Raw genomic sequence first — 26696 nt, 5'->3', positions numbered from 1 at the left:
ACATATAATCTATGACGGCAAAGCTTGTGAATGAAAGCTGACGCCGCTTGACAGTTGTTCTTTTGTAGAAAGACGGAAGTAAATCAAGTGGGAGGGTGCGAAGGCCATCACAGCTCCTACTACGCCTGCAACGGTAAGATGTTTGGAGATATTTTCGCTTTTAATTCCTTGTGTGGTGAGCTTCATTACAACTCCAGAAGGTACGCTAATTCGTTGGGTAAGGTCTGAATTAGGCTGATAGATTAAGAGCTTAACTATCCCGGCAAAGGCTTCCTTAAGCCCCGATTTAGAAGGTCATGTCTCAGCTCTGCTAGCTGGAGCAGTAGCCGGGTGCTAGCTGACACTGACAGGCATACTGCAGCAGGCGAACCGCTAGCCTTTAGCATCAGTCTCATTCATCTAATATAACTACTGCAAACATGCAGGAATGGGCCAATCAGTTATACGTAAGTACCATATCGAGAAGTATTGTCAGTCGCTTACCTATTTGCACTAATTTGACGAACTTTACGTTACGGTTAACAGTATATTTAGGGGGCTTTTATCCGTACACTTTCGAGTTTACTATGCTAACGTCACTGATGCTAGCCAGTTAGCAAAGTTTTCCTGTACTTCGTAGTTAATTTAACTGTATATGTTGAGGTCAACTGGTGTCAGATATTCCTATTGTTCATTTGCAAACTCTGTAAAAGCATACAACTAGTTTAGTGTCTTTTTGGCGAGACAGTAGCATGATTTATCGTTAAATTTGCGCCGTAAACAGCTAGATAAAACGTCAGCAATGGCTAAACCATAGCATTTGTTAACTTATGGCTAGTTAGCAACTTGTCGGATGTTGACAGCCACCTGAAAACCAATTAATGGTGCTAAGTTTAATTAGTTTGTTCATACATCGTTACAGTCGGCAAGTCAACAGTGACAATTTACAGGCCCCAGCCACACATGTAGTTACACTGAATGCTAACGGCTGATATTAGTTGAGACACATAGAGCAGCATTAAGCCTGCTGCTTTCTCTTAGAAAACAGAAACGTTTTTAAAGATGCAGTTTATATCCTCCCAATTGTTTTCACCTGATTCAGAGATTTGACTGTGATGATACTTTTGGCCATGGCACTAATGACACGTTGTATCCAGCAAAGGTTTATCTGTTAATAGATCTCATTGATGTGAACACAGCAGATTTTCTCTAAAACTCGCATGTAAGAAAGCACAACAACTACATAAGCAAACACGAAAAGCACATCTCAACCCTCACAAAAAGCCATTTCCAAAAATGTTTTCTGAAGAATAATTATTTTTCGTGGTTGGGTTTTTCCTCATTTTACGTTTCACTGCTTCCTGAAGCGTTGTCACGTCATGCTGCTGTGCTTTTATCTCAGGGTTAATGGGGTCTTTATTTATTCCACAGGCATGGAATCAGTTTCACAAACCCTTGACGGATATTTGTAGACATTGTAGCGTATTCAGAGCAACTTATTCTTAATTTCTGTTAGGCGCAGTAACACCTAACAGAAATGAATACAAAATAATATACGTAATGACTGCGTGAATCAGCCATATGTGTTCTCATATTACACTTGTGACATGATCAAGTTGAAGTAAAAGTAGTCCTATTGTACGTACTCGCAAAGATCTCTAGCTGAGAGGTGCCTGCTCAGGCGGGGATCAGAGAACAGGAAAAGAAAGTTCTCATCATCACATACCGCAGGAAAAGTTCTCTAAAGGAGTTATTATTGGCCCAAGTCAAGCTGACTTAAGATGTTCATTTTTAAAGGGGTTAGGAATCTGGTTTCTCAGCAAAATCCATTGTTTTCTTTCCCAATAGACCTCTGCCATTTGTTCAGGAGAAGACAGGAAATCCCTTTATTTCCCTTCACTTGCACTTCTAGTATTTCCTGTTGCTCTTGTGATACTGCAAGTTTCCACTCGGGCAAAGTAACCACGGACGCCCACTCTCATCCTTTCTATCCCTTTTAGGAGACCCGACAATTCGGATCCAAGATGACGGACTCCAAGTACTTCACCACCACCAAGAAAGGTCTGATCGTTTTACTGTTTGTAGATATAGGAACCCGCATTATTCAGGATGTGAAACATCTCGGTGGGAAGGTGCAGGTTATCATCTTGTAACCATGGCGAGCTGCTGTGTATTGTTTTTGGCTTTTTGGATTTTGTGACACTGTCAACAGAACGATGCAAAATTATTATTTAAGCCAAAAAAAAAGAAAAGCTTTGTCAACATAGTGGGAGCTTAAAGCTGTTTCTTAATGCCAGAATATTTCTAACAACATTAGCGTTCACGTTAGCATGCGGCCTCCTCTTCCAAGCATGTGGGAGAAACTTTGGTGGGTGCAAAAACATGCAATGTCCAGTGTTACTACGCCAGGTGAAGACCTTCAGTCTTGTGAAAATGGAGCAGTATTTTCGGAAATGTATATAAGATAAAAAACATAGTTCTGAGTAGTGTATTGTATTTCTACCAGTGCATATCCTTATAATACACACTGGAACAAGTTAGACAAACGGAGACTCGGTTCTCAGAGAAGTTGTTCTTATCACATCCACGGAAGCCCAGAAGTGATGTGAGCTGTCAGAGAAAGGGCTGAGAAAAGGAAAATGCGTGCTTATGAGTGAAGACTCCTTGTTCTTTTTAAGGGCTACTTGAAACAGAAGAGCATCGTTCTCTTCGTACCAACTTTTTTTTGTGGATCTTTCCTGCAGTGTTGCAACAACGTGAAGGAGATTACAATAGATAGTTTACAATAGCTGGGAAACTTTTACATGGGTGGTATCAAATTTAAGTCAGAAATTTCCAGGGTCGAGACATTTTTCTTGTCTACTTTGTTGTGTATAAAGCAACCTGAAGAGGTAAACAAACACTAAAGACACTCTGTTGTTTTCCTTGGAGAAAGATTCCCACGATGACATGATGTTTTACTGAAAACCAACAGTCACTGTTCAGATTCCACTGTATTTAATACACTAAGGAGCAAACGACAATCTTTTATACCACGATGTCGTAACAACTGGAAAAGTTTGGCATCTCAGCTGCCATAGAGATCAGTGTTTTACCATGTTATTGGAGCTTTTTACACCAGTGCTCAGACACTTTAAAGGCCCAATCAGCATGTCCTGCTGCACCTTTACACTCAACTGCCTGTTTATAAGGTTCACCTGTCTCAAACAAGTCCATTCTTCAATAAAACTCCAACCTTCGGAAAAGTTTTGTTGAGACATCGAGGTGTTGATATGGCTTTGTGATCAGTTATTAAAAGCGTCCGAGTTCTGCTGGTAAAGAACTGTACCGAGAATGTAGCAGATGAATACTGGCATCTGTCAGTGTAGCGGGTCTCTGTTGCCTTTGAGATGGAATGATGTTCAGTCAATGCGTCTTTAAAGACATTTAACATTCTAGGATTTTATGTTTGGGTAAAATGGACACAAAGTGTTCTGGCCTAACATTTGTAGTGTATCAGATACAGAAAGTGCCTCCTTTAGAGCACCTTCCATCACTTCACTGACAACCACCTCAGCCAACCCACTCATTCAGTTTTCATGAGGGTTTCTGATGTATCACTTTTCCAGCGTCTGTTAGTCTACAGTCCAGTTTGCTCATTGCAGTGCAGAAACTACTGCACGCCACTGCTTACTTCTTTCTTTCATCCTTACACGATGTTCGTTTTTCCTGCTTCTATGTGCAGGGGAGATCTTTGAGCTCAAGGCCGAGCTGAACAGTGATAAGAAAGAGAAAAAGAAGGAGGCTGTAAAGAAAGTCATTGCATCGATGACAGTGGGAAAGGATGTCAGGTGAGCAGCGGGAAACATCGTCAGAATATTTAACAGTGGATTTAAGTGCATAGTCCCCGATTTTGAGCCAGCAGTCGGATAACGGTTTGTTCCTCCTGCAGCGCTCTGTTCCCAGATGTTGTGAACTGCATGCAAACGGACAACCTGGAACTGAAAAAGTTGGTCTACCTCTACCTGATGAACTATGCCAAGAGTCAGCCAGACATGGCCATCATGGCTGTCAACACCTTTGTTAAGGTAAAGTTTTACCATTGGGACCCTCTCTTGGTAACAGAAAGTTTTCGAATGTATTGGTATTTCCAGGGGTCTGTAAACCTCTGATGTGGATAAATATTGAATCTGTTCGTTCGTGCTGTTGTGGGCAACCCTCGCCACAGCTGTGGGACGTCCCCTTGCTTTTATTTCCCATATGAATATGAATCTGCCAAACCTCAGCATATCATTTTAGGATAAACACAACTTCTATGGTTTTTCAACAAGCATTTTACCTTTTCCTCTTGTTTAACTTCAGAAGCATTCAAACATCAACATGTGTGATTATATACTTTCTGCTTCAACACTATATTAGAGTAACGAATAAAGAGTTTGACATGAAACCTGTGTACTTTTGTGAACCCGCTCTTTCAGGACTGTGAAGACCCCAACCCTCTTATTCGGGCCCTTGCTGTCCGTACAATGGGATGTATTCGTGTGGACAAGATCACCGAGTACCTCTGTGAGCCTCTTAGAAAATGCCTGAAGGATGAAGACCCCTATGTGAGGAAGACGGCGGCTGTGTGTGTCGCAAAGCTCCATGATATCAATGCCCAGTTGGTGGAGGACCAAGGCTTCCTGGACACCCTTAAAGATCTCATCTCTGACTCCAACCCTATGGTATGACTCCTTCAGGAAGCCTAAATGTTGTAGTCACTGAGCCAGCCAGGTGTCTTACTCCACCTCCAGCAGCTGTTTACAAACCCTAGTTCGAGGTGCAGAACTCTGTATAAAGCCATCTTTGTGCAAGTGTCTCATGTAAGCCGTTTATTTCAGTTAACATTAATCCAAGCCCATGTCCTCATCTTTAGGTTGTAGCTAATGCGGTCGCGGCGCTGTCTGAGATAGCCGAGTCCCATCCCAACAGTAATCTGCTGGACCTGAACCCTCAGACCATAAACAAGTTGCTGACGGCTCTTAATGAATGCACAGAGTGGGGACAGATATTTATCCTAGACTGTCTGGCTAATTACACACCTCGTGATGACCGTGAGTCCCAAAGGTAGGCGACGGTGCAACCACATTTTCTCCTCTTACGTGTCAGTTGGATCGTGTTCCCTGCGGACCGTTTAATTGTCGTTTCTTTCTCTCTAAATGTAATCATCCTTTGCCAGCATCTGTGAGCGCGTCACCCCTCGGCTCTCGCATGCCAACTCTGCGGTGGTGTTGTCAGCCGTCAAAGTTTTAATGAAGTTCATGGAGATGCTGCCCAAAGACTTGGACTACTATGGCACTCTGCTGAAGAAGCTCGCCCCTCCGCTGGTCACACTCCTCTCCGCGGAGCCGGAGTTGCAGTACGTGGCGCTTAGAAACATAAACCTCATCGTTCAGAGGCGGTAAGTCTGGGCAGACGATCTCTTTAAACGTCCCAAACGGAAGACCTTGATAAATGTTGTTTGCAATTTGCTGTATTGCAGTGGCCTTCCTGCCACTTTATATACGAGCTTGTTTTATGTTTTGTGTCTTTTAGCCCAGAGATCATGAAACATGAAATGAAGGTTTTCTTTGTGAAGTACAATGACCCAATCTATGTCAAACTGGAGAAACTGGACATCATGATTCGCCTTGCATCTCAAGCCAACATTGCCCAGGTAACACACCCGCCTCCAGAGTAAGTTACACTCCTAGGATGCCTCTATGCAGAGGTAATAACACAGCTCTTTGTCCCACTGTAGGTGCTGGCTGAGTTGAAGGAGTATGCCACCGAGGTGGATGTGGACTTTGTGCGTAAAGCGGTCAGGGCCATTGGCCGCTGTGCCATCAAAGTGGAGGTGGGTGGAGATTATGTTCAAATACCGTCGGTGTTGTTCACCTGCAAAGCAGAAGTTTTTATTTGTGCTCCTGTTTGCTTGTACTTGAGCTCGGTCAGATCGCAACACGGAGCTCCATGAATATGCACCAGTAAAGCAGAGTTTCAGACACAGCCATGAGGTTTCATCACTTTGTTGACGTTTCCATTCCAGGCTTGTTAAGAGCGTGCTTTGCTGCTTGTCAGGTTTGTGTCGTTAGTCCAGTAAAACCTTCCGAACCTCAGCAAAGCAGAAAATGATCTCCGTTCTTAGTTTGTCACATAAAAAGAAAAATGCATCATTAAGCACTCGGCTAAACACGAATAATTAAAATGATCATCAAGTGAATGAAATTGGTTCTGAAAATGACAAGAAATGAGCAGCGTTTACTGCTCTTTGATGCTGGGGATGTCTCCACTGAAAACATTAATTAACTGCGCTAACAAGGCAAACGCTGCAGAGTTTGTTCTAACCAAAACACGCTGCTTACATGGGTGCACGCTGCGCACATTAGATGTTTTGGGCACTTTCCAGCTGTGGAATTATCAACATTCTTAAACTGGACAACTTACAGTCTCGTGGCAGGTATGTCCTGCTGAGGGCTCAGCGGAGATATTGCTGCAGCGTGAGCCGGGAGGAAGAGACTCCCTATGGTGGAGAAAAGTGTTTTGCGACATTTGGAAAACTATCGGTTGAAAAAAGATAAACCTCAGCTGTGGCACAAGATTGTTGATTTGTCCTTTCAGTCCATCTGGCAGGACTGTGATCACCCCCAGCAACATCTTAATGATGCCATAGAGTTGTCATAGAATTAAATCTGTTTGACTTTTTTTCTTTTTTTCTTCCTTGTTTATTTAACTAAGTTCAGCAGATTCTGACGTGCAGGCCAGTTTGGTTTCCATGATGAAAGCAGACCAGTTAGCAAGCCAGTTGTCAGCTAGGTGGCATGGTTGGCTCATTGTTGGCGAATGCGTTGCAGTAGGCCTGTTTACACCATTACAGAGTCGGGGACGAATGGCTTGGCTGACCTCCACCTTTGGGTGATGGAGCCCTGATCTAAGAGCATTCCTGCAAATGCTGAATGGGGGAAAAAAATGAAAACCATTTTAGCTCTACATCTCAGTAAAACATAGCTGTCTAACTTTGAACTTGTTTTAAGTAATGATTGTCTCAACACGTACAACCTGTTGCCATGGAACTCTCTAAATTTGCTTTCATCAGAGCTTAAGAGAAACATTTAGAGTAACCAATAAGGGACAAAAGGTCAACTTTTTCAAGTGAAAGTAATCCTCATTTCAATTTTCTGCCTTTTTTTGTCCTGTTGAACCACAGTTGCGAAACAGTGAATTAGCTCCTTACTGTATATGTACAGTTTGTGTGTATGTTCTGGGCCTGGACCTCATCGGCACACATTTTTCTTTTTCTCCTCTGCTCGTAGCAATCGGCAGAGCGCTGTGTCAGCACCCTGCTAGATCTCATCCAGACCAAGGTCAATTATGTGGTGCAGGAGGCCATTGTGGTCATCAAGGACATCTTTCGCAAGTACCCCAACAAGTAAGTTTGGTCCAACCCACGAGTGTGGTCATTTAGGGACATTTTGTCAACGCTTAGTAAACTAAATCCAGGAGTGAAAGTTGAAAAGTTTTTTTCTGGTTTATTGACTGTATCTCGCTTATTTCATTGAGGCTATTTTTTTTTACAGCTGCAGCCCAATAACTTAATATGCGACTTTATCAAAGTGGAAGTTGGAACTCAGTTTGTAGAGTTCTGACACACATTGAGAAGTTTTAGGTCTAAGAAAGTGTAAGATGTGTTACCTACAGACTTCCTTCAGTTATGTGAATGCCCAGAATAAAAGCCACAGACGGACACACAAAGCGTTCTCCCACAAGAGAGAGTGTAGCGGACCGGTCCTTCGGCACCCCGCTGCGGTCGCACCTGGTCAAAGGTCAGGCTGATTTGGCTGGAGCATCCCTTGTGTTGTGCAGCGGATTCATGTGCCAGACAGGAACACCACCCACGCAGCAGTGCACCATCATCCTGTAGTCATGAGCCTCACAGGGAGCAGCTTTTCAAAGCTTCCAGCCCGGCTTGGCTCACGCCTTGAGCTAAATGAGTCACTATCCAGTTAAACTTTGGTCCCTCCTATTAATATAACAACCTTTTTTTTATTATTATTTTTTTTTCCTTTTTTTTGCTCCTCAGCCATCTTTGATGTAAAATCATCATGCAAATGACTTGAATTATTACCATAGACTTTATGTAGATCAGAAGTACCTCAACCACTCCAGAGGGCATCTAGCATCAAAGGCCCAAAAATAGAACCGTTGCTAAAAGGAAAGTAAATAATAGATTTGAATTTAGATTTTCCAGGCTGCCAACACGACGCCAAAGACATGCTAATGCTGTTCTGCTGGAAAATGCATTTTATACAGGAAAGTAGGCACCGGTATTCTACTTTAAGTAAAACATGGTAGTTATTCTTTTATCAGTTTAAATCCCCTTGTGCCAACCAAAAAGCAATTCAAATTTAGATTTTTTTTGTGATGATTATCAGTATTTATTTTAATTTTTTTAACTTTCCTGATACATTTGCCTGCATGTAATGTCCCGTGCTGCCGTTCCCAGGTATGAGAGTGTGATTGCCACTCTGTGTGAGAACCTGGACTCCTTGGATGAGCCAGAGGCGCGTGCGGCCATGATTTGGATTGTGGGAGAATACGCCGAGCGCATCGACAATGCTGACGAGCTGCTGGAGAGCTTTTTGGAGGGTTTCCACGATGAAAGCACTCAGGTGTGTCGAGGGGGGGTTGTTGTTTTTCTTTTAATGAAAGTCAGCATTTTAATGGTCGTCCCGCCCGCCAAGCCGAGTTTTGTTTAACAGACAAAAGGAGGGAAAGTTAATGACTTGTGGTAGCTTATTCAACTGTTTAATGCAGAGGCATTAAAAAGAATGGGTCCCGTTTTATGTCAAGCTATAAATTGGACAATTTTATAGAAGAGGCACTACTTTCACAGTCTGCCACAGCTCGCTGCGGGATACATCGAACCGTCAGTTCAATTCAGAGTTTATTAAAGACGCGGCTCATGAGGTTCGGCATAGATCAAAAGTTGCTCTCAGGAGAACTTTTCTGCTCAAGGGATTTTGTGGGTAGTGGGGAATAAATTATGCATGAAATGTTTCCTTTTGTGCCGTTTGGTAACTCAGGACTTTCCAGGAAACGTATCTCTTCCTGTAGAAGTAAAAATGAGTTTCAGCTATGTTTATTGACTGTTTTTATTGTGAATCAGGAGAGAGCTTTTTTTTAAAGATCCACCTTAGGGTGCATTTTACCACTGCGTTGCAGTTTTAGATAAAAATTATATAAACGGTATGTTTTGAAGTACGAGCAGTTGTAACTTACTGTCCGTGTTCCTTGTGACCTTCAGGTGCAGCTGCAGCTACTCACTGCCATCGTCAAGTTGTTCCTGAAAAAGCCTACAGAGACGCAGGAGCTCGTTCAGCAGGTTCTAAGCCTGGCTACACAGGTGAGACAAAGAAGGAACAAAACAAAGCACTAATTCATATTTTAGTTATCGGTCTACATGCATTTGACAGTCCTGTTGTCTGCCGTTTTCCACCCATGTCTTTCCTCTTTTAGTTTTTGTCATTTTTAGCATCAAACGTGGCTTCTGTCGTATTTTTTCCCCTGAAGAATTTTCCATTTTTTGAAACACTGTGTTATTAGAAGGACTTTATGAATCTGAGCCCCAGTTCCTGTCTAATAAATGCAAAGCAGCGCGTGTCTGAAAGAGCCCTAATAGGACAAGTTATTTATTCAATTACTTTTAATCTGACTTTTCTTTGTAGAAACCCTGGGCAGCTTCTCTTTTTTTTTGCTAACAAAACCGCACGGTGTCAAGCTACCTCGTATATTATTTAAATCCTCGCACAACCCTGAGGATGACTGACTGTTTTTTTGTTACCTTTGAGTCGCTGTTCAATGTTTCATACCAGGGGCAACACGGAAGCGAGTCTTTTAGAATAAGCATGTATTAAATATACTCCATGAATAATAATCATCATTCCTTCATGTCTTTCTACAGGATTCTGATAACCCAGACCTCAGGGACCGAGGCTACATCTATTGGCGTCTGCTCTCCACAGACCCCGTGGCTGCCAAAGAGGTGGTCTTGGCTGAGAAGCCCCTGATCTCTGAGGAGACGGATCTGATTGAACCGACCCTGCTGGAGGAGCTTATCTGTCACATTGGTACTCTGGCCTCTGTCTACCACAAGCCTCCCAGTGCCTTTGTTGAAGGCAGCCGTGGTGTCCAGCACAAGAGACTCCCCGGCAGTGCTGGATCGTGAGTCATACACAGTTATCTATATCTATTCTATATTTATAGAAGCAGCTTATAATAACAGATTAGGATCATGACATCCCCAGGATCGTCGTCTTATGCAAGACAGTTGTTCATGAAAAAAAAAAAAAAAAAGAACCTTTCTGGATTTTCCTTTATCTTCTTTTCCTCTCTTGTCAGCGGGGAGAGCGTTGACAGCCCAGACACGAGCTCTGCTGCAGGAGTTTCCGATGCAGCCCCTGCTGTCATCCCATCACAGGGAGACCTCCTGGGGGATCTGCTCAATCTGGACCTGACACCCCCTACCGCCACCGCTCCAGCGCCACCAGCTCCTTCTTCTGGCATGCAGATGGGTGCCATGGACCTTCTCGGTGGAGGATTAGACAGCCTGGTATGTCTTCTCCACACCACTTTTAGAGCTGTTCGTGTCTGAAAGGCTGTGCATTTTCATGAATTCGTGGGACCCGATGACAGTCATGTATCTTTCTGTTTTATCCTCCTTTTTTTCCTTTTCTTTTTTTTTCCATTTTCTTTCTTTTTTTTTTGCTGTGCTTTTTGTTTTTTTTCTTGACGCTCTATGTTCTTCTTTCTTTGTTCAATGCTGCACCTGCAGATGGGGGATGAGTCTGAGCCGGTAACTACACAGAGGGAGAGGGCACATTATTTCAGAAAAATATCAGACTATTATGAAAGATTTATCTTAAAGAGCCCATATCATGCAGATGAGGTTCAGTTCAGCCTTCACTGGCCAGCTTTAGCAAAATAAGAGCCTGTAGCATTTGATGCCAGCAACACACTCGAAAGGTGGGAGGGAGGAAAAGAAAGTTGGTACAATTTTAGTTTATCCAAGTTACACTTTTGGAAGAAACTGCTATTGTGGGTATAAAAGCAGCCTCCACCAAAGGCTTACTCTTCCCAGTTAAGGATTGATCACTAAGAGAGAGGTGGGGGGTGTCAATTGCCTGCCCAGATGCTGTTTTAGGGGGTAACATATTTTCCCGGCACTTTATTTGGCCCCTGATCTGTGCAGTGGAAAATTGAGCGGGTTGGGGACCAGGACAGTCCAGAAGTCTTTAGTTCGTGGGAAAGGTTCATAAGAAGCTATAGATGAGTAATAGAGGAAAAGCCATGAGCTCCAATAACGTGGTTGATGGTGTTCAGGAGTTGTTTAATCTGTGGTTTACATGCACAAAATGAATAAAATGAAATCGCACACTCAAGACTGAGGTTTTTATAAAGCATAATATGGGCTATTTAATCCCAAGTGTTAAACGTGTACTTTTCTTGCATCAGTCTTGACATTTTCACTCATCATCCTGTATTGCCTCAATGTGTAAATAAGCATAACACAGCATCCGTGAGTTCATTTTTTAAAATTTATTTATTTATTTTTAATCTTGTATCCGGGCTGTGCGATCTGTCTCATCTTTCAATCAGCCACCCATTCCCCTGCGGACGGACACGCCTCAGTCACCTCAGGCCCCACATCAGTCCCCATCGCCCCCAGATTACAGCCCCACAGAGGTTGGTCCACAGGACCACGCTGGACCATTAAGCTCAGCACCAGCCTAGAACCCAGTCCTTCTTGTCCCCTGTTGTACCCCACGTGTCCTTTGACTAGTCACCCCCCAGCAGTAATCGGTGCCTGTTTGCACTTTGTGTTGCATTGTTTTTCCACTCCGTATTGGTGGGATTTTAGTAAATCACGCTTATGTTCTGTGTCAAAATGCTGCTTTCTTTCCACGTTAGTCGAGCTTTTCCACTCAGTGGAATTGTGTTGGTAGTTTTTTGTTTTTTCTCCACTTTATCCTCAGCCACTGCACCACCGCCGTAGATTCATTGAGTAGCATTTGGATGAAAGCTATTGGGTTTCAATAGACGCTCATCTGAAACTGCTGAGGAGCGAAAAAAAGCAGTTCCCATGTACTGGTGTCACCTTGTCACTGTCACTTGTTAATAGTGTAAACCCTCTAGCTGTTATGGATCACTGAGAGATTGTTCTTAGACCCTCACACTCCTCCATCAAACCTCTTTAAACCATCTAGAGTGATATTCAGCGTGGCATTAGATCATTAATAATGCCTCTTTTTTTTGTGCTTCTTCCCCATGTTAAGCTTGGCGGAGATCTTGGAGGAAGTCCTGCTGTAAGTGATTTAATTAGAGATTTATTTGTCTTGGATCACATAATACAGGGTAAAACTGAATGTGTTCTATGTTGCTTTGGGACCCACAGATGGGGGCCGGTTTTGGTGCTGCTCCAGCTGCAATGCCAGCCTCATTCACTCCCCCTGTCAGCGGTGGTCTGGATGACTTGTTTGATCTTGGAGGTGGAGTTGGGATGCCTATGGGAGCCTACACGCCCGCCAAAACAGTGAGTTAATTGGATTTGGATGGAGCTTAAGAAGGAACTTGTGTATCTCCAGGCATCCATTTTACAATAAAGGATCTATGTTCAGGTTTGGCTTCAAGCCATGAAGGCCAAGGGGCTTGAAATATCGGGCACTTTTGCCCGGCGTGCTGGAGTGATCCAAATGGAGATGACCCTCACTAATAAAGCAATGAGTGTCATGACTGATTTCGCCATCCAGTTTAACAGAAACAGGTGGGTCAGCCTTCTGTCCAACGATGTTCAGCTTTTTGTTCGAGACACATTTTGTGACGCTGTTTCTTCTTGTTCTTCTTTAGCTTTGGTCTTGCTCCAGCTGGTCCGCTCCAGGTTCTGACCCCTCTTAGCCCAAACCAGAGTATCGAAGTGGCGCTTCCCCTCAGTACTGTTGGACCTGTTATGAAGATGGATCCTATCAACAACCTGCAGGTAACACCTTCCCAGTGTTCGTTACTCCTGAATTTTACTCCGGGCACTTTTGTTGCGGTTCAAGAATTGAACTCTTTCCACACTTCTGTGCTCTCTTAATTCTGGACTGAGCTTTTAAAGGTCATACTTGATAGAGAAGCAGCTCAACTAGACGACAGACCAGAGGCATAGTTTAAGGGGAGTCAACTGGCCACACCAGGAGACGGAAATGATGTTTTCACTGCTAACTGGACGTATGAGCGGCTGTGTCAAGACTTTGAAGGTTAAACAGAAACGTTTGCTGCGATACTGTCCTGAAAAATATGACTGAAACCAATAAGTAATCAATCCTCATCATTATGCAGTCATATTGTTGAATCTCCAAAGCTTTGAATCAAGATGAAAACATAAGAAAAAGACCACAGAGCTGTTTTGATAGGTTGTTTAGAAATAAGTGAAATGAATGAAAAATGAAAAAGAGCGGCAGAGCCCGGCTGTGTTTTGATCATGGTGCTGGATCTTTTTAACCGGATGCTCGCTATGTGCAGCTGCGGAGAGAAGATAAGAGTGTCGGGGGGGCTGACGGAGCTGGTAACGGCCATTAGTGGTTTCACAACACATGGCTCCTTTGTTTGTCTTGGCCTCAGCAGCTTTGCTAACCTTTCTACGCTGCTGCCTCCGGGCCCTGCTTTGATGTGACCCGCTGTCTGTTTGACAATTTCCCACGTGCAGTTTGTTTCGAGGGGTTTACTTTCTCCCCCTCATCGTGATGGAAGATGCTGTCCTATGATATTATTTGAGAGGTCTTTTAACTACTGATGGATGGGAGCGGTTGTTCATTCGCTGCTACATCTGCTCGCGCTCTTGCCTTCGTCACAAATCGGCACGTTCAGGGGACATGCTGCAGTTCCTTCGGATGCAGGTTTCGTGGCCGTTTTGTTGCCGTCAGTCATTCCCAACCTGTTCCACTGGCATTTCAGCAGAAAAAAACCTACAGTAACAAAGAAAACAGAGAAATGTACTGTAAACATCATTATTATCATCTTCTAAACTCAACCAGACAGACAATCTTGTCCCTTCATCTGTTTAGTTAGTTGGTGGCGCAGAAAACAGCTTTTTTTTTTTTTTTTGCTTTTTCACGTGAAAAAGAAAATGTAGGAGAGGGTCTGCATCAGTATTGTACCAGCAGTGCTCCAAGTGAGCAAAGGATGTACCTCCATTAAAACAGAAAAGACTCCTTACCTCGTATTCCAACTACTGTCTGGAACCGTTGATACAAGTACAGTTGATTGAAATGTGGTTACATCTTTTTCTTTTTCCTAAAGCTTTGGCAGTTTCTCACCATTATTAATTACAGCTTTGATTTGTTTATCCCTTCTTGGAGAGACAAATTGTGCAGCTGATTGCAAACTTCTTGTGACAGCCTCCCGACACAGAAAAGCGCACCTCTTCATTTTTTCACAGTAATCATAGTTGGCCCAACTAGCATAGCTGTGTGCTCTGTATAAATACGAGGGTACAATGACGCTACAAGCAACACCCCCGCTGATGATATCTTCATCACTCTGACCCAAGCAGATGCTGCTATATTCTTGCATGCTGAAAGTTCACTTTTGGTTTATGCATTCCTGCATTGCTTTCAAAAATAAGATGCCTGAATGAATTATTCACGAGCCACTCCTCTGCCATCCTGGGGTTGAAGTCACTGTCCCTCATGCTCGTTACCACAGGTGTCTTCTTTATTAAACATTTCCTCGTGTGTTTCCTAGTCTCATGCTCGAGACCATCTGAGAAGCTTAGGCTCATAAATGAGCTCTTTTCTCTTAGTTTTGGATTCTTCTCACTTTTCAGCCTGGCCCTTAATCGATCCTATATTTCTAACCATGTCTGCTATTTTTGCCTCCCTCCATTTTTATCTTTATTTTCATATCCTTTGGAAGCTGCTTCGAAAGTGTGTTTATGGTTTAATAGATTTTAATACGTTTATTCTGCAAGTTGGCTTTTAAATTTAAAAAAAAAAAAATGTATGTCCTGTTGAAAAGAAGAATGATAAAGAGAAGCTGATGGTGTTTCATCATCTGCTTTGAAAACTCGTGATGATTTTGATGTAAAGCTGAAATAATATTCTCTGGGGATTTGGAGACATTTGAAGAAGAAATGATTAATATTCATTAATCTGACTGACTCAGCAGTGAATTCGAAGTTAAAATGTGGAACTTCTTTGTACGAAAGGGTTGAATAACTCGGTCTGTTTTGTTTGTTGTGAGACAATCGATGGCTGACACGGTGAAGAGGCTCAAAACCACACGTAATTGGCCCGCCGCTGCTTCAGTTTGTTGTTCTCAGTCCCGCTGGACATTTACGGCGGCACTTCATAATGGAGCTGAAAGCCAAAACAAAATCCCGACAGCCGACATCACTAGAAGCTCTTTGAAACGCTGTTTTCCTTTAAGGTTGTGACAGCTTAAGTGTTATTGTTGAGAAAGTGGAAAGCGGCATGCACAAACAAAGGTCTGACATTCATGTGCACTTTTCAGAGGTTCAGTTTGACTCGAGCAATAAAAGTAATTTCTAATTAAACATTTTTGGTTGAACATGAAACCAAAGCTAATTAAAAGCAGTAATCTTAGAAGGACAACCTCTATTGGCTCATTGGCTGTCTGTGAAGGACACTTGAAGAGTAATTACTCATGTATCTCTCCTCTCCTCTCCTCTCCTCTCCTCTCCTCTCCTCTCCTCTCCTCTCCTCTCCTCTCCTCTCCTCTCCTCTCCTCTCCTCTCCTCTCCTCTCCTCTCCTCTCCTCTCCTCTCCTCTCCTCTCCTCTCCTCTCCTCTCCTCTCCTCTCCTCTCCTCTCCTCTCCTCTCCTCTCCTCTCCTCTCCTCTCCTCTCCTCTCCTCTCCTCTCCTCTCCTCTCCTCTCCTCTCCTCTCCTCTCCTCTCCTCTCCTCTCCTCTCCTCTCCTCTCCTCTCCTCTCCTCTCCTCTCCTCTCCTCTCCTCTCCTCTCCTCTCCTCTCCTCTCCTCTCCTCTCCTCTCCTCTCCTCCAGGTGGCTGTTAAGAACAACATTGATGTATTCTACTTCAGCTGCCAGTACCCCATGAGCATGCTGTTAGTTGAGGACGGGAAGATGGGTGAGTGTTTCTCTACAAAATTGTTTTGCTCAGAAGCCCTTTGAAGCCCCACTGACGTCAGTAATGAGCCCTCGCTGAAAGATTGATGCGTGCGTGACGTAGATGCGACTGTCCAACAGTCACAGCTCGATGGACGCACATTTACTCCCAGATTGTCCAGCAGCGTCACTGTGTTCTCATTTTTTTTTTTTGTTGCTGTTTGATTTATTTGGTGAAAGCTTGTTGGTATTTCTCCCTGTGGAGCGTTCTGCTGGGGCTGGCAGCACGACTGCTGCCTGAGGCTGCAAGCTAATGCTCCAGAGCCTAAGCCACAGCAGGAAGCCTTTTGTCTACAGTGAAACTGAAATACTCACATGCTACTTGGATTTGTTTTGTTTTTTTTCTACCTGCACAAAAAAAAACAAAAAACAATAGTACGAATGCCACTATTATTGACGATTGATTTAGTCTGCGTTTTGTTAGGACTCATCCTGTGATTACATCTCTTCATCCACAGAGCGACAAGTTTTCCTCGCCACATGGAAAGACATTCCTAATGACAATGAGTCCCAGTTTCAGATCAAAGACTGCCATCTCAGCTCAGGTAAGAAGGCTGATTGGAGAACATGGAGTGCAGCAGCTGTATAACACATCACTGTGCAGCGCTGTCCTGCAGCATCTTTCTACATGAAAATAGCTTTGCGGAGCCTCGTTGGTCGCAAATCAGATCTCTGCTAATGAAGCAAATGGTATTTGATGGGAGCTTATCAGCTGCAGTCACTATATATGTGTCACAATGTAGTTTTTACACAAGTGTGAAAGCAGCTGCACTGTAGAAGAATTCTTAATGAGCGCTTAATAGAGAGTTCCCCCGACAGACTGAGTTTCTACTCTGTGAACAGAAAGAGAGCAGTCCACATCCGAGGCTGAGGGGAAAAGTTAATTTGGGAATTTGTGTCTGTCTTTGTTGCACAGACAGCCTGGAGTGCAAATGTTCTAGTGTGATGGGGGGGTCGGGATTCTTCACGGTCTGGCACATTTGCTGATTGTTTCTGCAGAAAGCCGCGGAGCATGACGGGAGTCATCGAGGGTGTCCATATTAAACATCTCAGCTAAACCAAAACTGAATAAAAATGACAGTAAAGGAAAGGAAAAGTGTTCATATTTGATTGTGTTCTGTTAACAGACGCTGCTTCCAACAAACTGCAGGGCAGCAACATCTTCACCATAGCCAAGCGCACAGTGGATGGCCAGGACATGTTGTATCAGTCCATGAAACTCACCAATGGCATCTGGGCGCTGGCTGAGCTGAGGGTGCAGGCAGGAAATCCAAATTACACAGTGAGTACTCGTACTACTTTTAGCCGTAAATCTAATATCAGTGGGTCTGTAGGAAATCATAATCATTTCTGCAGTTTCTTGCCCTAAAGCAGATGAGGTGAGAAGTTAAATTTGGTGTCTGGATATGTGGATAATGTGACCAAAAACCCTCTCTAAAGGGATTTTTCATTACAACTCGGACTACTGTGGAAACCAAAACGCTTTCAGTATCTGGACCAACAGATATTTGCATGTTCATATGTGTTTATTCAGATGAAAAGTGGATATATGCTTAGAGGACATCTTTCAAATCTGCATCCATCCATCCATTTTCTATACCCACTTGATCCAACTCAGGGTTGCAGGGGGGTGGGGGCTGGAGCATATCCCAGCTGCATATCCCACACAGAGACACACAACCAGCCACACTTACACTCACTCCTGGAGACAATTTAGAGACACCAATTAACCCAACAAGCATGTTTTTGGACAGTGGGAGGAAGCTGGGGTACCCGGAGAGAACCCACGCATACACGGGAGGAACATGCAAACTCCACACAGAAAGGTCCCTGCCGGGAATCGAACCTAGAACCCTCTTGCTGTGAGGCGCCGGTGTTAACCACTTTCAAATCTGCAGCCTTAGTAAATTTTAGGAGGCTGTAATCAATATCCACCAATTAAGTAACAAGCGTCTATAAAGAAGCACTAAACCAAACTCCACATATTTGATTACAATTCTCAGTTCCCTTAAAGAGTGTACCACAGGTTCAGTTAATTTTTATTTTCAGACCTACTTACTGAATTAAGTCGCTATGATGAATGAATGAACAAATATCGTCATCGCACCACATCAGGGATCGAGACAAATGACACGTTCTTATTCAACTGAACAAGCAGACCTGATGGAGATTGATGAACGTGCCGCAGGGTGGATGCCTTGTGGATGTCATGTTCTTGCGTGTCCATTGTGGTGTTGTGAGCCACTTCCTCCGCTCCTGACGAATTGCGTTCGGCTCAGAGATTCGGCGTCAGCAGTCTCGAGCAGTGACCTTGGTGCGACTCTCCTCCCTGCTCATCACTCAGTGTGCTTGCGCGTTATGTTTTATTCATAAGGTGGCATTAACTGTCTTTTTGTTTACCCCGGTCTCGCCCAGCCAATTTGTCAGTCACTCAGACAGTCTTCATTAAATCCTCTGAATTTCTGAAGTGATTCACGCCTTTTCATAGCCTAAGCTGCTGTAGCAGGAAGCCTGACTTGTGTATTAATTAAAGATAAATTTGTTCAGCTAGAAAAGTAAAAAAAGAGTGCATGTTTTTTTTTTTTTTGCCTTTGATATCTCGGTGCATCCATTTGTGGATTATCAAATATTCAGGAGATTTTTAAAAATTTTTTTTTGTTTTGTTTCTGTTATGTTCTCCTTCTGTCTTTTCGGTTTGACTTTTAAATCCAAATTGTTCCTCATTGTGGTTGGATTGTATAGAGGAGACAGGCCTGGACTTATCACGTTTACTATGCTTCGTGCCCCGTGTGTACCCTTGTGCTGGCTCCTTAGAGCTGCTGCATGGTCCCGCCGCTCTCTTGGCACGGAACATTAAAGCCAAGCTGCCAAAGCCTTTTGTCAGCAGCTATTTTTAGACCTGAATGAGTAAAGCTCTGCAATGCATTTTTTCCAGAGCTTTATGGTGCTTCTGTAGACAAAAAAAAACAAACAAAAAACATTTATATTCGAATTAAGAGGGATATGGAGCGTGTTCGATGTCCGTTCTTTCGGTTTGAATGTAGCTTGGCCTATTTTTCACATATTTCCAAACTTGATTGGTTTCAGCTCTCCCATGATGCCTCACTACTTACCAGTGTATTTTAGACGTGGCCCAATTCCTCACTCCACACTGCCTCTTGTTCACTCCAGCTCATTAAACATTGAAAAGTGATTAAACTAAGTTTATTGAGCGATGCAAGTGTGCATGCATTAAGGGTAGATCTGAGTGTTCTGTTAAAGGACAGCGATGTTAGACACAGTGGAAACGCACTGTTATGGTGGACGGAAGGAAAGCAATTTAGTAGTGGAAGAAGGATGCGCCGCGTAATTAAGTAAAAACAAAAGTACACCATGTTTCAGTTTGAAGGTTTTGTATATCAAGGGATGGTTAAAAACTGCGGAGCCCCGCAGAGGACACTGGGGGGGAAAAAAAATTATGGGTGGGAAAGAAAAAAAAAAGGACGGACTTTTGCGAGATCTCGCAAAAGTTTTGCGAGATCCCAAGAAAGTTTTGCGCAAAACTTTCTCGCGGTGTTTCGTCGAGAAAGTCCTCTCTCGCTCAGGAATCTTTTGAGGTGTCTCTCGCTAATTTCAAAGCCGTGTCTACTGCTGAGCACCGTTTTTATCTCACTGTATTTTAGGCCCATTTCAAAATAAAATTCAATAAATTTATCCCACTCCATGTTTGTATGTATTTCCATGAGCCTAACTACTCTGGATTTAATTGTAGATCTCATATGATCTCGCAAAGTCCCCCCCGGTCCTCTGCATGGCTCCGTAAAAAACGGTCTGGTCCTTACCAGATCTTTAAATTGGGTAACTACAATTTCCAATTATTAAAACTTAGTCCACCTTACTGCCTCCATATGAATCAAGAGGTTAAGTTGCAGGCAGGTGATGTTGATCAAATGCACCTGATTAACTGATCATCATAAGTTGTTGGCAGTTGTTTCTGCCCATCAGTCTTGAAAGGGTTAAAAGGCCATTTCCAAACAATTTGGAGCCCATCATTCTATAATCAGAAAGATTATTTCTAAGTGGGAAATATTCCAGACAAACGCCTCAGGAAGTTCACGCCCAAGGTCAGACTGTAAAATGCTCAGAAAAAGTGCAAAAAACTCATCTCAGACTCTACAGGCCTCAGTTAGCGTGTTAAACATTAACATTCGTGACTGCACATGGAACGTGTGTGACTTTATTTGGAAATGTTGTCAGGAGAAAGGTTCTTCTCTCTAAAATGAACCATGGCAGCATGACTTTGGGTTTGTAAAGTTGCATCTGAACAAACCACAAGACTTCTGCAAACATTGTGCCGTGAACCGATCATAAACTGCTCTGTATACCGAAGTGCTCTGGAGTCAGCTGTGAAGCCATCTGTCTGACAGCTAAAGCTTGGCTGAAATAAGGTCATTCAACAGGACAGCGATCCCAAACACAGCAAACCTCAAACTTTAGGGACTTGAAGCAACATTCCTCCACAATCATGGGAGAGACTGATGCCATACAGAAAACAGCTCCTTCCAGTTACTGCTGCTTGAGATGGTTGTACAAATCTACTGACTCATGGGGTGTACATAGTTTTTAAACGCACTGCTTCTGCAGTTTGGCTCAGTTATATTAAATTGGCACTGAGTAAAAGGTCATGTGTTATTAATTCCAGGCTGTATTTACCCAGTTGTAAGATGGTGTAAAACTGATTATTCATTTATTCAATTTTTTTCCTCCTGATATGTGAAACCTTAGAACTGAAAAGCGGGCGCACTCTTTTTTTCTCCGTCATATATAAGAGTGGTGTGTCTCTAACATTCCCACTCTTTCACACATTCACACCTCCCTTCAGCTGAAAACAGCTGCATGCTGGAGCCAAAAACAACTTTGTGAAGGTGGTGGAAGCACAGCAGAAGTGCCAAGTCGCAGGCCAGCTGGCAAAAAGAGAAAAGCTGAAGCTCTCTATATATAATTCTACGCAGCTTTCCTCACTACAGTCAACCCCCTTCTTCCCTTCTCACTTTGGTTGCGTGTGTCATCAGTTGGAGCCGAAATGACGTCCTAACATGGCGTCAGTTCATCGCTCTCGTGCACTGTATAGTAAAGCATGGGTGTTCTCATCTGCCATCTCCTGTCCCCATGGCAACAATGTGACCAGTGATGCTGGCTGATTTATTTATTTTTTGTCTCTGCCCACCTCTTGAGCTGATTCAAAGTGTTTTCGGTGAACTCAGAAATAAAAAAATCACTAAGCTCCCCCGACACGCAAAAACCACACGTGTCATTCCTCTACGCCAGCAGACCGTCGGCGTGTTCCTGCCAGTCTTTTGCATCGTGTCCTTTTTCCTGAACACCTCTGTTGGTGCCGTCTCTAATGGGTGCAAAGCCCCGCTGTGCTCGGACTCTTGATTAGCTGAAACGGGCATTTGCTTATCTTAGAAAGAATAGTTTGATTGTACCAGAATATTTGCAGTATTCTAAGTCAACAGAAAGTCACGTCTGCCGGGGTTCGTGGCAGAGGAACGACCACCACTCAACCTGCCAACGTGCAAACGGGTAACGCTAATAAGGGCCTGAAACATTTCAATCGGTTCTTACCTCGTCCATATTTTTTCCGCTTGTCCGACGATAGTTTTTGAGACGGTTGGGCAGATGTATCACAAATTGAAATATGGCCCTGATGAGCGCAGTGTTATTAAAAGGAATGGTGCTTCAGTCCATTCGCCGATAAAACTGTAGACTACTGTCACCACGTAGTGACGGTACTACGACTGCGACTCGCAGGGTTCCTTTAGGAGCTGCGATTTAGGTCATTGTTCTGCGTGGGACCATCTGGACTTTTCCGTTATCCTGCTGAAAAATCAACTGATGCTTTCAGAATGATTCTGTAAGCTTCAGCTTCATGGCTCCATCAGGAGATACAGGCTCACCTTACAGCAGGCTGGTTTGGATTTTTCCCCCTGGAATTTATACTCCAATACAAATTTGATTCTTCCCTCTCGCCCTCTGCATCCAGCTTATGGTTTTCACCACATCACTTTGCCTCTGCACCCTTACTTGTAGATCCTGTTAGGGATGTGTGAGCTGATCTATGAAATGATCATTTGTGCTGTTCTCTGCCATTTTTTTTTTGTTGTTTTTTTTTTTTTTTTTTTTTCAGATGAATTCAGAATTATGCAAATGTCCAGTCTGCTGCTGCTCGGTCTGTCCGCCCATTCGCCTTCTGTTCTCAGTCACAAGCACTCAGTTTTATGGAAGTAGTAGAATGGAAGACTTCGAGACTGTTGTGGATGTATAAAGCAGCCACCCCTAATATTTTAAGCACAGGTGTAGTTCATCATATCTACAATGCTCCAGGAAGTCTGATAATGAAGCCGTTTGATGGATTGTTTGTGCTTACTGGACCAGCAACCAGTTTTAATTGCTTGTAAATGTTTTATTATGCATCTCCCACCGAACATCCTCGACCCCTGTCTGTAGATTGATCGTCCAAATCCTGTATCACACCATCAAATGTGATCCTGTCTCTGCTGTCTGCACTTGGCTTCGTTTTCCTGCTCCCTACAAAGACTTCCACACTCTTTAAGTGCTGCGTCACTGCCGAAAAGAAAAGAAGTTCAGCAGCCGAGCATTGGGAACAAAGTCGCTGTGTGGAAACACTTTTGATACTTGACGTCTATTTTGGTGAGATGGCAACGAAGGAAAAGCTCGGAAGACTTCAGCTGCACATTCCATCAAATATTCGACCCAAACGCTCCCTCTCGTCTTCATCATTTCCCCGCCTTGATGCTCTGACACAAAAATGTTTTAGCAACAAGCCTTAAGCCGAGCTCACGTGCGCAGTTTAAGGCGCTCAGTCGCAGCCTCTGCACTGTATGTGGAGCTTCTGCGTTTCCTCACATCACGCTGATAAGAGCACGGCTGTCTAAACGCTGCCAGCAGCAGCATACATTAGTAAAGAGCCCCGTGTACCGGTGCAGGGGCGAGGGAGGCTGTGCGGCTACCCTGTGGTAACCGCTGTAGCACAGTCCATCACATCATCGGATTTCTGCTGGATGACTGATGGCTGTAATTAAGATAATGGCGCAAACGTTCGAATATGTGAGTGTTGTTGATAGAGGAACAAACAGGCATTTGAGGGCTTAAAGCAAAATTACTGCACACAGAACCATGTAATCAGGATGATGGAGGATTAGTGAACATGATACAAAGGCAAAAAAAAAAAAAATCCTCAAATCCAGTGAAATGAACACTAAAACAGAGAAATGTGGGTGATCATGTCCTGGCTGTTGAAACGGAGAAGAAGTTGAACAATCCATCGCTTTTTAACATGGAAGCTGGGATTTGGTCGCTCTTTCTCTGCCTGTACTTTTTCTTAATTAATTATCCGTAACCTCACATTTGGAATTCCCTCCACCACCACAAACTGGCCCAGCTCTTCTTTAGTGGAACAAGTGCCATTCAAAGCGGTGGGAGTGATTAGAGCAGAGCGAGCTGCATCGCTGTGATTGAAGCGTTCCGCTGTCACGTCAAGAAAAATGCAAATTGCTCTCTTCCACCACCTCCACAGAGACATGCAGACATGTTACTGTAAAACACAGCTGGGTTTTCTTGTGTTTTGGGTGCGGTGCAGCCTTTGTGAGGCTCTGTTAAATCCGCGACCTTCTCCCAGCAGAGACTGACATCAAAGAGTGGGCCGGTCGCCTCTATTTCCTCCAGTGAGCTGATGTATCTATATTACTGTCAGTAGGTCTGTCTGTGCTTGATAAGACTGAATCTACGAGGTTTTAATCCAAAGCTCTTTTTATTCCCACGTGGAGCATAATGAATGTGGTCTCCTGGTGAAAAGTGTCGCTGTGATTATTTAACCCTGCCTGATTTACCTCAGTAAGCTCATAAAACTTTTTAAAATATCATTTAAAAGGCTCATGTATAAAGTTGGCTGATAATACTGAGTTGTTTTTTTTTAATCTGTCCCGTTTTGCTTGGTTTGAACTGTTTCCCTTCTTTCTTTTTTTTTTTTTTTGATCCCACCTCATAAACCTGCTTTTTTTTTTCCCCCTTCCTTTTCTTTATTAAAGTAGCTGCCTAACCTTTGCCTTTTGTCAAACGTTCCCAATCAAATCCTCTTCCACCCTTCTCTCCCTCAGGTCTCGCTGAAGTGCAGAGCTGCAGAAGTTTCCCAGTGCGTGTTCCAGAGCTACGAGGCGGTGCTGAAGAATTGAACCGCCAGCCGTGCATTCAGCCAGCTCTTTCCCTCACAGAGCACGCCTGGCATCTCCTCTTTCTCACCTGACCTGTGAACCATATCACAGCTTCACGCAGTGCAGGAGCCCCCGCCCCCCCTCCCTTTCCTGCAGCGCTTATCTGCGGTCTCTGTCCATTATAGTCGTTAATGATCTATTGTGACATTTTCAATCATTGGCTTTTTTTCGTTTGTTTTTGACTCTTTCTCTGCTCTTTCGCCCAGCCTCATCCAGCCCCCTCCTTTTAAGTTTGGTCTCCGGCACCTGCTTCAGTTTCATGATGTTATCTCCAGCTTAATTAACAGAGCAGCTTCATTCTTCCCCTCCTGAGCCCATCCGGTAACGATCCTGTTTCTTTTGGGGACAGACGGCTGTCTGACTTCTGTCCCTGTGACTTTCTCTGCATGATGTTCTCTAATCATTTTCTTGCTGCAATTCTCTGCAAATTTCAGTCTATTTTTATCATCTGTAATCAGCAGGTGATTCATCACTTCATTCCCATTTATTTAGTTGAGATGAGGCAGAAAGAGACTAAAATTGTCCCCACCCTATGCCTGTGTGTGGTGGATGTTGGCCGTGAGGGCCCAACAAGAGACACATAAATAATTAAACTACACTATTGTTGTCTTTGTCATTTTATAGAGTTTTCTTTAGTGTCTGTGGAGCAGTGGGATTGGATCCTCGACTGTTCCCATAATCATAATGTCTGATGCGTGCGTGCAAGACTGTTGGTGTGTTTTGTTTTTTTTTCTTTCGTTTTCACATCCATGTGTTGACATTCTGTAGACTAGGAGCAGGTGTCCGCCGACCGCTCTCTTGTTTAGTCATTCCATGGTTTGATTATTTTGTGTCTGTAGTCTTGTTAGCGTACATGTGGCAAGCTGGAAAGGGCGTAGGAGTGCGAGGAATTCACGTTTGCTGCTGCTCCCTGCGTCGGCGACAGCCTCCGAGGCCCTCAGCCTCTGTGCTTTCTGTGTCTCAGAGCAGCTCTCCTGAGTTCCAGAGTTCTCCAACTGGAGATGAAGGCCCAGGTGACAAACCCCATGTCATTGTTTGTTCCACTCTCGACTAAGAAAAGCGTAAATGTAGGTAGCACACTGTCTTGGCTAAAACGGGGCGAGGACGACATCTGATCCATTAAAAACTGTTTTTGAGGCGTTCCACAGAAGCCCTGTTTATTGGTTCCACAGAACAAATGCACCTACACTAACTACCTTTTGTAGATTACAGTAGAGGCTGTGAATTCTGAGTGTCTCTCTGTGTGTGTGTGTGTGCGTGTGTGTGTGGTGATGGCTGATTCATTTAAATGCTGTATAAAAAAAAAAAAATCAGATGTTTAATCGGATGTCTTTTTTGATTGATTTTGATTTTGTTCACTGTGTGTACATCATTTGAAAAGAGCTATTAAAAGTCTTGATGAACCCACAAGCTGTTTCCTTTTTCCCCCGTATTTCGACATTAAAACCGAAGCACTCTGCTGATGCCACAGCATGACAGGATGTGAAACATTTGTCCTGTTTTGTTTGCTTGATAAAGTCCACATTCCCGGAGGCCCAGAGACTCTTTGTGCATTGTTTTCATATCACACTTCATAAAAGCTGGTGACCTTTGAGATGTTCAGGGCTCTTCTCTCATGGGTCACCAGCTACCACGTTTGCAGACTTAATGTCCACAGCTTTTCGTTCGGACTCTGTGTTTGGCCTTGTCCTCTCAGTGGGACAGCAGTCCATCCTGCTTTTGTAGCGTAACCAGGACTTCCACTGTTTGAGCTAATGTGGAAAACAAACGCTGTATTCGGCAGTGTAGAATCGCTGACCAGAGAAAAGTCAATACCCCAAAGCTGTGGCAAGCGTCGGGCTCTCTTCTACAAATGAATCATCCATTAGGTTGCTCCTCAGTGATGAGAGCCTCTCAATAGGGGGCGTCATTTCACTGCATCTATGAGGGAAGGCTCAGACTGGATAAAGGGACAAACTACCAAGGAAATTAATGTTTGTTTTTTTTTTTTCATTTTGGATCTCCATGTTTTATGCAAGTATGCTTTTATGTATTAGTTCACGTAAAAAATGCCCCATCTCAACTCCCCACCGGAGTTTGTGTGTGCCCAGTTTTGTAATCGCTTAATAAACACAGTCCAGTTAAAAGACCGACTTTATTGTAACCTGAGTTCTTTCCAGGTGTGTGATGCTCTTGAGTTTAAAAGATAAGCTCTTTTGAAGGAAAACTCCTTTATGATGGAACATCATCCGCTCATCTGCGCATGCACACCTAATCTTTGTTTGA

General features: G+C 43.6%; 1 protein-coding gene across 4 annotated transcripts; it reads left to right on the top strand.

The window, feature by feature from the left end:
* The first annotated feature begins 43 nt into the window (after positions 1-43).
* On the top strand, positions 44-25835 carry ap1b1 (adaptor related protein complex 1 subunit beta 1). 4 transcript variants are annotated; one of them, XM_072387933.1, is made up of 22 exons: positions 44-133; positions 1980-2040; positions 3704-3809; positions 3911-4046; positions 4437-4682; positions 4874-5064; positions 5177-5398; positions 5533-5653; positions 5738-5833; positions 7290-7405; positions 8480-8645; positions 9281-9379; positions 9938-10197; positions 10375-10585; positions 12309-12338; positions 12428-12565; positions 12651-12796; positions 12880-13009; positions 16036-16120; positions 16617-16703; positions 17286-17440; positions 24318-25835. In XM_072387933.1, the coding sequence occupies exons 2-22, from the start codon at positions 2004-2006 to the stop codon at positions 24390-24392; spliced, it is 2853 nt and encodes a 950-aa protein (XP_072244034.1). In that variant the 5' UTR covers positions 44-133; positions 1980-2003; the 3' UTR covers positions 24393-25835. The 4 variants fall into 4 exon arrangements, with proteins under 4 accessions (XP_072244034.1, XP_072244035.1, XP_072244036.1 ...); XM_072387934.1 differs by lacking the exon at positions 44-133 and adding an exon at positions 159-217; XM_072387935.1 differs by lacking the exon at positions 44-133 and adding an exon at positions 180-200.
* Positions 25836-26696: the final 861 nt, after the last annotated feature.

Source organism: Leuresthes tenuis, unplaced genomic scaffold, assembly GCF_036924035.1.
Source record: "Leuresthes tenuis unplaced genomic scaffold, fLeuTen1.0.hap1 SCAF_6, whole genome shotgun sequence".
Classification (NCBI taxonomy): Eukaryota; Metazoa; Chordata; class Actinopteri; order Atheriniformes; family Atherinopsidae; genus Leuresthes; species Leuresthes tenuis.
The sequence above is the reverse complement of the archived record's forward strand: the minus strand, read 5'-3'. Positions and strand labels throughout refer to the sequence as shown.

Excerpts from the sequence above, each read along its gene's own strand:
- ap1b1 (XM_072387933.1), top strand. The coding sequence starts at position 2,004 with ATGACGGACTCCAAGTACTTCACCACCACCAAGAAAG. Across the intron at positions 5,399-5,532 it reads AACCTCATCGTTCAGAGGCG|CCCAGAGATCATGAAACATG; the intron begins GTAAGTCTGGGC and ends TGTGTCTTTTAG. Across the intron at positions 7,406-8,479 it reads TTTCGCAAGTACCCCAACAA|GTATGAGAGTGTGATTGCCA; the intron begins GTAAGTTTGGTC and ends TGCCGTTCCCAG.